The sequence below is a fragment of the Citrus clementina genome, unplaced genomic scaffold (genome assembly GCF_000493195.1).
Source record: "Citrus clementina cultivar Clemenules unplaced genomic scaffold, Citrus_clementina_v1.0 scaffold_8, whole genome shotgun sequence".
Lineage (NCBI taxonomy): Eukaryota > Viridiplantae > Streptophyta > Magnoliopsida > Sapindales > Rutaceae > Citrus > Citrus x clementina.
In genome coordinates this window covers 8027314-8040651 of record NW_006262022.1, presented here as the reverse complement: position 1 = coordinate 8040651, position 13338 = coordinate 8027314, and the positions used below count along the sequence as shown (strand labels likewise).

The 13338-nt window shown below is 34.6% G+C and overlaps 3 protein-coding genes across 3 annotated transcripts; 2 read left to right on the top strand and 1 right to left on the bottom strand.

Moving 5' to 3' along the window:
- Positions 1-2391: 2391 nt before the first annotated feature.
- LOC18035022 (translocon-associated protein subunit alpha) lies at positions 2392-5917 on the bottom strand. The gene is made up of 8 exons (XM_024179388.1): positions 5737-5917; positions 5177-5335; positions 5025-5075; positions 4676-4764; positions 3637-3714; positions 3287-3490; positions 2926-2997; positions 2392-2733 (listed from the first exon to the last, which is right to left on the bottom strand). The coding sequence occupies exons 1-8, from the start codon at positions 5801-5803 to the stop codon at positions 2683-2685; spliced, it is 771 nt and encodes a 256-aa protein (XP_024035156.1). The 5' UTR covers positions 5804-5917; the 3' UTR covers positions 2392-2682.
- Positions 5918-7808: 1891 nt separating this feature from the next.
- LOC112096317 (protein FAR1-RELATED SEQUENCE 5-like) lies at positions 7809-9164 on the top strand. The gene is made up of 2 exons (XM_024179745.1): positions 7809-8168; positions 8286-9164. The coding sequence occupies exons 1-2, from the start codon at positions 7809-7811 to the stop codon at positions 9162-9164; spliced, it is 1239 nt and encodes a 412-aa protein (XP_024035513.1).
- A 13-nt stretch (positions 9165-9177) lies between these two features.
- On the top strand, positions 9178-9810 carry LOC112096316 (protein FAR1-RELATED SEQUENCE 1-like). The gene has a single exon (XM_024179744.1). The coding sequence runs from the start codon at positions 9178-9180 to the stop codon at positions 9808-9810; it is 633 nt and encodes a 210-aa protein (XP_024035512.1).
- The last annotated feature ends 3528 nt before the right edge of the window (positions 9811-13338 follow it).

Below are 13338 nucleotides of genomic sequence, written 5' to 3'. Positions count from 1 at the left end.
ATGTATTTAATGAAAGATTGATTGGTGATTGATCACGTAGAGTCCATAGGAAAGCAACATAAGCTAATGAAATTGGGAACTTTCAAATAAGATCAAATTTTGAGGTCGTCGTTAGCTAAGAAGAAGAAAAGAAAATGAAATGTAAACTAAGTTTTGATGTCTTGGTTGGGCTGTGGGTCTACACTCTGATTCATCATTTCGTAGCTGGCTAGCAAACAAACAGCATTATGCACCTCCATTAGCGTTTGCAATTATTTGCTATACTTGCTAAGCTTCAATGAATCAAAACTATTAATGCTTGAACCTAATATTCTGTTGAGCCAACGGGAGTTAGCAGCTTGTTTGCCGTCATTTTTTTATTTTATTTTTTTAAAATTTGGATTCAGTTTTACAGCTTATCTTTTTGTAATCTTATGTCATATGTGCATTCATAATAGTGTATCATTAAAATTTAATTATAATATTATTTCTTATCCAGCAAGTACTAATTACAAAGTTTAGATTAGTACTGAATCTAAATTCTTAAAAAAAAAAATTACAATGCTCTTGCAATTACTTTCACCACCCTGCTAAAAAGTCTATTACCACATTCTACAATAACTTGAGAGAATCTTCTCAGCTAAGTCTAATCCAGACAAATATAACACAGCTCGAGTATCTACCAAATATAACTAAAAAATTTGTGCTTAAAAAAATACGAGATTTACTCAACACCTGTATATATTTAAAAAGGAAAAAAATTTAAGTCCCAATAGAACCAGTAACCAAAAACAAAAAAAGGTTTACGAATGTTCGTTGATTCAAAGTCATCATTTAAGCATTCATCTTTAAAAATCGGTTGATTGCATAAAAGTGAGGGAAAGAAAAATTGACATGAAGATTCGTCTGAAAGAACATACGTAGTATTCACATCTAACCTATGAATTGGTCCAAACCATACGATTGAGACGCAACATAACTTTTTGAGGCGACAATGATTGGCACTTACAAAGTTCAAAGGTCTACTAAAAGTTCCGTACAAGTAAAAAGTAGATTCATTTTGGGACCCCAATCCAATCCCATTTTAAATTTTGTAGGTAGCGTTTACTTTTTGGATTGGATTGAGAATCCTGGGGAGTGGGAATCCTAGGATTGGGAGTGTGGAGTGGGAGTAGGTTGTTTACTTACACTGGAATGGAAGTATGAAATGGAGATCAGAATCCAATTTATGTGTTTACTTTGTCTTGGATTAGGAGTAAATAGTTTCAAATTATAATTTTATTCTTATTTAAAGAATTATAATTTTTAATTACAAAACTAATAAAAAATATATTTAATGAATAATATTTATTTTATTATATTGTAAATTTATTATAATTATTAATATTCTTAATTATGAACAATAAATTATTAATTGTAATTTTAATATAAAATGAAATGTTATTTTATTTTATTTAATATAATTATATTAAATTTATTATTATATAAAATAATAATATAATATTATTTAGTACAAAATTAATATTTTCTTAGAATAAAGTATTTATTATTATTATTAAATAAATATAGTACTATTATTTTTAAAATAAATATAATAATATTATATTTATTAATTCTCTATTAATATAATAATATTATTTTAAAATAATTTTAACTTAGAATCAATGTAAATTATTATTTAGTTAAATATAATATTATTATTTAAATAAATATAATATTATTTATTTTATTTTATTAATTATAAAACATAAAATAAAAAAAAAAGAGTAGAAATGGGGGGAGTCCCACTCCCACTCCCCACTCCAAAAATAAATGGAACCCACAGAGTGAGACTCCCAGCCCCTCCCCATTTTAAGTAAGTAAACGCTGGAATATGAGCTAGAGTGGGAGGAATCCACACTCCTCACTCCCACTCCAACAAGTAAACACAACATTAATGTATTGGCGTAAATTGCGGGGCGAGTTTATAATGTCCAATACGAGTGCAAACCAAATCCGGTACATTGAATCTGGTCCTCCCCAAACCCCACCACCCCACCACCCCACCACCCCAACCCCCACAAAACAAAAAGGACAAATCCATTTTATAAAGACAATAACAAGTCACCGCTACACACAAAGACCTCCCATGTCAAAATTTAATAAGGGGCATCAAGGTTCCAGAGATTTTTGATTAGCCAGTACCACTTTGGTTCAAATATCATTGTCTCAATATTAATAACAAGCAGCAAAGGGGGGTAGAGAGAGGAGCAAAAATAGAGGAGAGCATTCTTTTTATCCACATTATTTGTGTTCCAGTGGAAGTCTTTAATCACCACCTAAAAAGGAACAACTCTAGATTCATGATTCATCCACACAAACCAAAGGCAAACAGAATATCGAGATTTGAAAATTAAAGAAAAGAGAAGCATGTAATCTAAAAAGGATTCTTCAGATTCAAGAAAAAATTCTGTTCTTCCTACTCAAAATCAGAGTTAGTTTCCCTTCAAAATGGCTCAACCTTTTTAGAATCTCCGAGAAAATATAAATATCTATGATTTCTTTCCAAATGCTACAACAGCAAGGCAGGTCTTTTCTGGCCTACTTCCCAAAACTACTTCCACTCGTATGCTCTCTAAAATTTCCAAATTCCTAGCGTGAGTTACAAGAGTTCGCACTTCACCAGAATGCCTGATGCAGCTGTACTGGGCAATAGTTGCTCATCTACTTCTTCTTCTTTGATTTGCTGGACAATGACTGAGTATATGCAGTTCCCTGAAAAAGGGCCACAAACAAATCATAAACAGTTTGGATATATGTATCTTTAGCAATTACAACCATAAAGAAGCTTGAAATGAGCACATGACATGATTCATTTGAGACTGAAATTGCAGAGGAAAGCTTCTGAGAACAAAAGCGGAAAAAGAATATTTTCCTAGTGACAATAATGTATCATAAACAACACACCTGAAGCCATTCGTCCATTGAGGCATCTGTAGTTCCTGTACCAACTTCCACCTTTGGAGCCTTCTTAGTTTTCTACACCCCCAAAAAGAGAAAGAAAAGATGTCGGAATCATTATAGGAACATAACTACTAAAGGAGAATATGGTTATACTATATCTGAAGGAGGACATGCTTCTGAGGAATCACTTTCCTTCTATTGCAATAGAAGTACATGCGCTAGCAGAATATTTTTTTTTAGTACAGGATGTACAGCTTCATAAATGATTATAACATTCCAACAGCAATTAGTGGCATCAAATATACATGGAAGGATTGTCGAGTGCGTGAAATTAATAATTGAATGATGGCAAATAAATCAATACCTTGGACAATTGTTTGACTTGACCATGAATCCATAACCCAAAAAGGACGAGAAGCGCAATTCCAAGGGTAACAAGAAAAACGGACTCAATGCTGATGAACCCACCAGATTCAACAACTTCAATGGTACCATTGTAGAAGGTGCTTTGGTAAGGATGCTGGTCTACCTCATAAACAATGGAGCCCACAAGATCAAAAGTTCCAGGCTGAACAAGGAAAAAAAAGGCATGTAAGCTATAAGCTCAAACACAATCTTCTTTCTGTCAATTTATATGCATCTCAAAGAAGCTAGAAGCTAGGTTGAAAATAATAGTAGGAATATTTTGAAAGCTTAAAAGCGTAATAAATGTACCTGCAAGAACTTGCTGACAGCAAAAATGTATGGAAAGGTAGCCTGAGCTGATACCGGCACAGTTGCATTGTTAAAGGCCTAAAATAAAATAAATTAAAAAAATTAAAATAGTAACAATTAAGCAATAAAAACAGTCCATTAGAAGTATCATATTGCTTAAGATATCTTCGTAGAGCTTGATCATACAAAAACCAGTACAATATCACATTTATACAGAACCAAAATCTTGTCAACTTAGGCCTAAGTGTTCGGTCTAAACCCCCTAATACTCTCAGCTTACAATGAAAATCTTCAAAAACAACCTTTCAATGCATTGCATTCCGTATGTTCAGTGATGTCAATACCGAATTACTTTTTTTTTGGGGGGGGTGTTACACAAAAGATTATCCAATATTGAATTACTCACAAACTGGAAAAGCTTTTATACTAGAATTGCTAGCTAGCACATTCTCCAGGGTCAGCTAGTACCAAAGGCCAGACACACAAGACTTTAAATTGATGTTGCATAGATCTAAATTTTACAGTATGAACATTGCTACACAGTTGAACCTAGAAATCTCCGAGCTGAACGTATATCAAAGAGACCATCTATAACAAACAAAGACGAATTATCTCTTCGTAATGAGATGGCAATAATGCATAAACTCATGTAGAATTCATGAAACAAATCGCAATATATCATCAGCCAAATTTCATCGATATTTTAAAAAGATCATTAGCAATTATTGATTGCTATTTCAAAGATTTCAGCATGTAAGACACTATGCCATGAATGATTTAATATTTTCAGGGTCTTGACAGAGAGGGAAAATGCTAAATAAGTTGTGGAACAAGCAAAAAAATGCAGAATCAGAGGATCCACCTCAAAAACATAAGCTAATTAATTTCCCATCTACACCAAATACCTGCAGGAGAGTGACTCTCAAGAGTAGCTAATGGAATAGGCTACAATGTGATTTTTACAAATCATACTAGTAACTAATCTGTGGAAAATATTCATTAAACTTGCGCATCTAAATTAAATCAAACATGAGCATACCTGTCCAGTGAGATTTTGAACCAAAAGACTGTGATCAAAAGGGAGATGAACACTGGCCTGAATTGCAATCACATTCACGCTTGACTCCCCTGTTATTTCAACCAAATATACAATTGAACTAAGCTCCAGAAATCTATCAAAAATGACAATTAAAAAAAATTATATAAATGGACAAGAAATGATGCACAAATTTTACATGCCAACATGTGAGAAATTATGTTGGAGTTTCAGCCAGACAGGAACCAACGGAAGTAACAATAAACCATCAAGCTAAGGTCACTTAAGAAATCAGATCGCAGTAATAATGTATTTCTCATATCTAACAAAATTAGCTAGTTAATCAAATTACCATCATTTTTCATCCCAACCAGTAGTTCAGTTTCTTCTCCAGCAGCCACCACTGCATCAAAAATAAAATAAAATAAAACAGAATCACATCAACCATTTACACATCCCAAACATTACAAGCATACAAATTAATAGAATTTAATAAACAGTCACCTCGGGCGCTATTTTTAGGGAAGATACAGACAGTATCCACTCCTGGAGCAGGGCTAAAAGTCCCATCACCAAAATCTTGAGCATCCTCACCAACAATCCCAAGATCACCCCCTTCGGTCTCTGCAACTCCCGTTTCCGAATCCGATTGACACCTAGCAACTATCAAATGAAACAAAGATAAAGGAAAAAAAGAAAAAGAACTATTCACATGTATTTGGTATAACAAAACACGTGTTGAATTCTAACAATCTAAATAACCAACGCAACAGCATACAAATGGATACGTAAAAAGCACGCACTTTTATAGAAATTTTTAACTAGAATTTTCAGAAAGAACTTTCTAATTGTGATTTCGCTATCGAAAGCAATTAATAAACAATTCGATCAAAACTTAACCATAAATAACAAAATTCGAAGTCTAACAGACGAACAAAAAAGTCAAATCAGATCTTAATTAATATAAAAAATCAAAACGATCGTATCAACGAAATCATGGAACGAATCGAAGAAATGTGGGCGTGCATGTACGGATCTAGATCCGGAGATGAGAAAGGGCGGACCTTGAAGAAGAGGAGAGGCTAGAAGGAGGAGAGCGAAGAAGAAAACCCTAAACGTCTTCATCTCCATGGTTGTTTGTTTGTTGTTTGAATTGACACGACGCCGCTTTGGAATTGAATGAAGGTGATCAGTGAATACACCGCCAAAGCTACCCTTGTTCAAACAGTAAGGTGAGAAAATGATAATTCTCCTTTTTATTGTGTTTAACGAGAGACCAGCACTGCGACCAAATCCTTTCGAAAACGGTGTCGTTTTTTTTTTGTGGGGTTGGGTGGGGTGGGGGGGGGGGGAGCTAATTGGAATTTTACGATTGTCAACCACAAAAATTAGTGAAATATTTTTTAAATAATAATAACCTATTTCGGAAAATGTTATGCTTAATCGGACGATTATTAAATAAGTTGTGATCATGAAATTCAAGTTTAGAATTATATAATGATAAGTATTTGATTAATAATTAATCATTTTATAATTATTTGATTAACCGTATTCTATTGACTCCTTTTATCTTATAAAATTATATTTTATTCCCTGTGTTTTAAAGATTATTTAGCTAAAATTTGAAAATACAGTATTACAAAATAAATAAGTGACATATTATAACCCACACAAATAAACATGTCGAATTCCTTTTATCCCACGTTTGATATATTCCACGTAATACTTTTATAAGATAAAGGATCTTTATCCCGGGTTAAAACTTAAAACCTTAAAATTAAATTACATTTAACCGCAACGGTTAAACCTTCATTTAAATACTGCTATAGTCCACATTCATGAGTTAAAATATGAGAGAGGATTATCTTTTTGGAGTGATTAAAGAATGATAGAAAAGTTTTCTTGCAAGTTATCTATGATGGGATAGGTGTTTTAGGGACCTACACAAGACAATACCGTTATAAGCCGATTAGGTGACTATGATGACACTACAATGGACAAGTTAGGCTTAGTTTTCTGAAAAGAGTGCTGATGTTTGCCCTGGGTCAAACCCCGAGTCAAACCCTGAAAAATATAAAACGGCGTCGTTTTGTTTTTAATATTTATTTTTCTTCTCCGTTTTCTTATTGAATGATGTTTGCGTCGTTTTCTTTTTTTTTTCTTTTTCATTTGTTCGTTTCTTCCATCCTCGACCGAGATCCATCCTCTTCATCTGAGTTTCTTTTTTGTTTCGCACCCATTGAAGAACAAGACCAACAGCAGCTGAGTTTCGGCTGCGAAATTTGTCCTTGGAAGCTGAGTTGAAAGCGTCTGAGTTTCTTTTTTGTTTCGTACCCATTGAAGAACAAGACCAACAACAGCTGAGTTTCGGCTGTGAAATTTGTCCTTGGAAGCTGAGTTTCGGCTGCGAAATTTGTCCTTGAAAGCTGAGTTTGGACGGTTGAAAGCTGAGTTTGGACGGAACAAGACCAACAGCAGTTGCGAAGTTTCGGCAGAGGAAGATTAACATTGTCATTGTGCCAAGCTTGAATTTTCGAAGATTTGTTTTTTTCGGTATTGTCTTCTTTGTAGCATTTTGTTTTTTAATTTTATTTTAAATTTTTCCCTTTGTTTTTACAACATTGTAACATTATAACATTGAATTAATTTTTTCAGTTCTCATATTCTTGATTTGTCTCATTTTTTCAGTTCTCATATCATTTTTTCAGTTCTCAAATCATAATTTATTTTTTACAACATTGTATGAAACTTTGTTTTGGGTGATATTGTCGTTATTTGACAATTATGTTAATATAATGGGTACATGCATTAAACTATGATAATGATCGAGAATAAAATTCCTCTTCTTATTCTATTATTATTATTACTATATTTTGGAATCGACATGAGCAATTAAAGAGCTACAGAACTTGCGCAATACTTACGAATTGTGGGGGGGGGGGGAGGGTTTGCATTGTTGATTAAAATCTTTTTTCTCATCTTTTATTGCCTAGAATCATATTAAACTTTAGGCAAATTAACATGCAAACTCTACAGAGTTGTACTTGCACGTTCAGGGTCTGAACTTTTTTTTTTCCCTTTTTGCCTCTCTCTCTCTCTGTGAAGTAACTCTTCCTATTTTCATTTGCAGCAATTAATGGATAATTTCGAACAAGTGGAGGAGGTTGATGAAGTTGGGGAATTGCAGGATTTACAAGGGACTAATTTGGAAGAAAACAATGAGGAATTGGTGGTGGAAAATGTTGTTGAGCCTACGGTTGGGATGCCTTTTGATAGTCCTGATGAAATGTTTGAATATTATAAAACTTATGGCCTACAAGAGGGGTTTACAGTGATCCGGAGATCTTGTAGAAAAAGGGATGATGAGAGTTTGAGATATGTGACATTTACTTGTGGGAGAAACGGGAAGTCAAAAGCCAAAGCCACTAATGTTTTGCGGCTTCAACCAAACCAAAAAATTAGATGCAATACTAAAATTGGAGGACGTTTGGATATTGTTAGTGGAAAATGAGTAATTGGAAATTTGATCCTTGAACACAACCATGCCGTGAGTCCGAGCAAGAGTAGGTATTATCGATCTAACCGTTCCATTAGTCCTTTTGTTAAAAAGCAGCTTGAAATAAATGAAGAAGCTGGAATTAAAATGGCTCAAAGTTTTAAGTCGATTGTTGTCGAGGCTAGTGGCTTTGAAAATGTGTCATTTTTAGAAAGAGATGCTAGAAATCATGTTAACAAGGTGAGGCGATTAAGACTCGGAGAAGGGGATGTTATTGCAATTCAGAGGTATTTTCAGAAAATGCAAACAGAAAATGATGGGTTTTACTTCAGTATCGACCTAGATGAGGAGGGTCGGTTAAAAAATGTATTTTGGGCAAATCCAAGGAGTAGGGCAGCCTATAAGGACTTTGAGGATGTTGTCACATTTGATACCACATACCTTACAAATAAATATGACATGCCATTTGCTCCTTTTGTAAGAGTTAATTATCATGGTCAATCAATTTTGTTAGGATGTGGGTTGATTTCGCATGAGGACACGGAAACATTTACGTGGTTATTTGATACATGGCTATCATGTATGTCTGGGTGTCCTCCCTTTGGAATCATTACATATCAAGATAAAGCGATGAAAAACGCAATTCAGATTGTTTTTCCAGACACTAGGCATCGATGGTGTTTGTGGCATATATTGAAAAAGGTGCCTGAGAAGTTGAGAAGGTATGCAGAATATCATGCCATTAGAGTTTCATTGCTTTCTGTTGTTTATGATTTACATACTCCTGTTGAATTCGAGGAAGCTTGGCATGACATGTTAGATAAATATGATCTTAGTAATAATCAGTGGCTAAGTGGATTATATGAGGAAAGAAATCGTTGGGTTCCATGTTTCGTGAAAACTACATTTTGGGCTGGAATGTCAACCACTCAGCGTAGTGAGAGTATGAATGTGTTCTTTGATGGGTATGTTAATTCGAAAGCAACTTTGAAGTAATTTGTGGAGAAATATGAGAAAGCAATGGAAAGTAAAATTGAGAAAGAATGGCAAGCAGATGCACGGAGTTTTAGCCAACAGTTGCCATGAAAAGCAAGTTGAAGAAGTATACACTATTTTCAAGTTTCAGGAATTTCAGCAGGAGCTGATGAATAAGATATATTGTGAGGTTTTCAGTTGTAGGGGGTCAGAATTTGAAGTTATTGAAAACGATGAAAAAAGTAGAGAAAAAACTTTTAAAGTCATTTTTGAAAAAGATGAAGGTGAAATTCGTTGTGTGTGTTCAATGTTTGAATATAAGGACATTCTTTGCAAACACGCTATCGCAGTATCGTCACGTAACCGTATGCAATTACTACCTGAAAAGTATGTCATACAAAGATGGAGGAAAGATGTGCGGAGATTCTATAGTAAAGTCAAAGTCAATTACGATGCACGAAGTTCAAGCATTGAACATCAGCGATATAAAGAGGAGTGCACTGCTTTTTATGATGTTGCTGAAGTGGCTTCAAAAAATAAAGAAAGCTATAAAAATATAATGGGTTGGATCGAGAAAGCAATGAAGGATGTATCTCTGAATGTTCGAAGTGACGGTGGCGATACAACCATTTATGGTGGATCAGGAAGCTGTAGCGAAAACATATAGGATCCAGTAGTAACTCGGCGTAAAGGTCGTCCACCTAGTCAAAGAAAGCAAAAGCAATTTAAGAGGCCAAAATAGAAGTCGAATAATGCAGGATCCAACACAACTGTAGAGGTAATTACTTTAATATATTTATTTTACATTAATTTAAAATATATACTTTAAATGTGTGTTAACCGCATTTGTAGGACTCGGAGATACATGATTTTTCTTCGCAAGTGGCTACTACAATCCCAACAGAAGAGAGTCATATGACTATGATAATGTTTTTTTTAATTTGTTATTTCCATTCATTGTCATATGTTTGATAATGTATATATAATTTTTTTTTTGTATAACAGCTAGCACAACAAGCACCCTTACAACATGTATTTTTCCCCCCTTACTATCAATCTTGGATGAATTATAGCGGAGTCCATCACGGAAACTTGCAATATTTTCAGCAACAAAATTTTGAGGAGGCCAATCGAGGGGAGTTTTCAACTGATGAACCAAGCACATGATCGAAGTTAATTGAAGTTAGCTTATGTTTTATGTATTTACTTGGTGTATGTGTATTTCGACATTTTTTAAATTTTAGACTTTGTAAGTCTTTTTCAAAATTCTAAAAATGGATCTATTTGGAACATAATGGAATGAGTTGGGCCATAGTATAATTTTGAGAAGTATTATTGGGGTCAAATTCTAAATTCAGAATACTTTAATTAATTCAAACAACCGGAAATTTATATTTAACATGAAAATGTTATTACATATCGTGGTCAAATTCTACAATAGAAGTCTTTTATAGTACAAATACAAACAACTTAAAAACAATACTTAAATAGAAAACCTAATACAACAACCATAATTAATTTAATAAAATCATATCGTGGTGCCTCTCTCTTTCGAAGTTCGTCGTCCAACAATCGCCTCTGCACTTCACGATCTCGCATATGCTCAAGTTCTTTATGCAATAATTGAAATTTTACGGACAAACACTCAATCTCCAAGGCCAACTTCCTAACCTCATCCACTAACAAGCTTATCTTCTCTTCGCTAGATTTACGATCTTCTGCCCATTGAAAGTTGTTACATCCTCTACAAATCCAAAATTTGCGATTTGGATTTTTTGTTGTGTGTGACGTTAACAGCTCCATCTAATCACCGCATCCATTACACAGTCGATTCTCGCTTGTGTTGTTACATCCTCTACAAATCCAAAATTTGCGATTTGGATTTTTTGTTATGTGTGACGTTAATAGCTCCATCTAATCACCGCATTCATTACACAGTCGATTCTCGCTTGTGTTGGATGACATTGTTTGTGAAGTCATATGTCGTTGGAAAGAAACTGTCGAAAAAGGGATACAATTACAGTTAATAATGAAAAGAAAACCAGAACAATGTGTGTGAAATTCTGTGTGTGTGTGTGTGTGGTTCTCTGTGTGTGTGTCTTTGTGTGTGTGCGTGTGTGTGTGTGTGTTTGTGTGGTTCTGTCTATGTGTGTATGTGTGTGGGGTTTTGTGTGTGTGTGTGTGTGTTTGTGTGTGTGTGTGTGTGGTTCTGTGTGTGTGTGTCTCTGTGTGTGTGTGTGTGTGTCTATGTGTGTGTGGTTCTGTGTGTGTGTCTATGTGTGTGTGGTTCTGTGTGTGTGTCTTTGTGTGTGTGGTAACTTTGTAATTAATGAACCAGAAATAATGCCAATGCATGAAAGATTCCATCACGGAAAAGGTAACGACAGACTTTAGATAAATCAATTAGATTCCAATATATGAAACTACATACAAAAATATTGGGGCTGGTTACCAGCAGATACAGACAATATGGTTGCACAAAAATGCTGCCTGCTCAATTGATATCATTCAAATCATCTTGAAACAAACACGAAGAAGAAGCTGTAATCACAAAGGTTTGAAACTGCAACCAGCCAGCAGCTAATGTGAAACTACAACACAGACACAGACACACACATAGAAACAGAGAACCACGCACACACACACACACACACACACACACAATCACAAAGGTTTGAAACTACAACCAATATGTCAGAAAGGCTACAAGCAACCAGCCAGCAACCAAGTTCAACAAAGTTACCAATAAATTGTACAAGCAACTAGCCAGCAATCAAGTTCAACAAGTTACCAATAAATTCGACAAGCAACCAGCCAGCCAGCAATCTATATACCAAAATGCAAACAATAAAAGCCTCCATCAATAATACTAATCCTCATCACTCGGTTACATTAATTCAAAAAAGAACATGAAATACATAAAGAGAGCGGCTGCAATTGACTCAAATCAGACATGGCTCATACTCGGCTGCATAAGCCTAGAAATGACAGACAAATTTCGGTTGCATAAGCCTAAAAATAACAGACAGAGCAGCTGCAATTGACTCAAATCAGCACAGCAAAATCTCTTTTTCATCATCATTCATCCTCAACCTCAACATTAGCAAATTCAAAATTGTACCCAAATTCATCCTAAAATCAATTGCAATTTAACACACTTAAATAAAACAGGAATCACAATAGCTATCCAAATTCAATCGAAAATTAATCATAACTGTCCTAACCTAGATCGTCCCCATTTTGCCATAACCTAAAGAGGAAAAAACGAAGCATTACCTCAGGCTGTCAACTTTGCCGCTTCGTGAGTTTAATTTCTCGAACAAGTTTCGGCTACCAGCATTACCAGAGTTGACGGTGACCGTGGCTGTCAGTGTTGATGGTGACCGTTGGTGGATCCCGAATGCCTGGACCTTGGTCGAGGAAGGAAAGTAACGAATTGTTTTAACAAACGAAGAAACGAAGAAACAAATTTTTTTAACAACGAAGAAATGAAAAAACTAATTTTTTTAACCAACTTGATCTTCTATCTGTGGCTTTCCCAGCTGAAACGGAGAAACGAAGAGGAAGAGGTTTAATTCTTCTCAAAATCGTCCATCAGAAACGGCAATATTTTGGAGTATAAAAAAAAAAAACTCAAAACGTCGCCATTTAAATTATTTTCGAGGTTTGACCCGGGGCAAACATCATTTTCCTAGTGAAAATGGAAAAAGCCTTGAAGTCAATAGAGAACAATCGTATCAAAAAGACAAGTAATGAGAAAGAAGATACATTTTACCTATAAATTTGACCTTTTATACAAGATGCCCTTATGGGTATCCTAGAGTTCATGTGGACACATGGGAGAAAGCCCCTCCTTGGGTAAGGGCATTATGATTCATATGACTTACATTTAAATATTAAAACTTTTGGGATTCTCATGGTTGTACACATGTATTCTCCTAATTTCTAATTCTTTTGTGAGTTCGTAAGGATTAGATGTAGTATACCTTGGTTAAATCCTAAGCACCTCAGAAAAGTTAGGTGCACTAAGATGTTTTACAACTGGTCATGCCTATTGGTCTTCTTGGGGTTACTCATTGAAGTATCGTCCCTTTTATCAACAAAAGACCGTTTGAGGCTTGCTTGGAGAGAAAGATGATTAATTGGAGCAACCCATTAACCCATGGAGTGAATTAACACAAATGTAGTCACATTA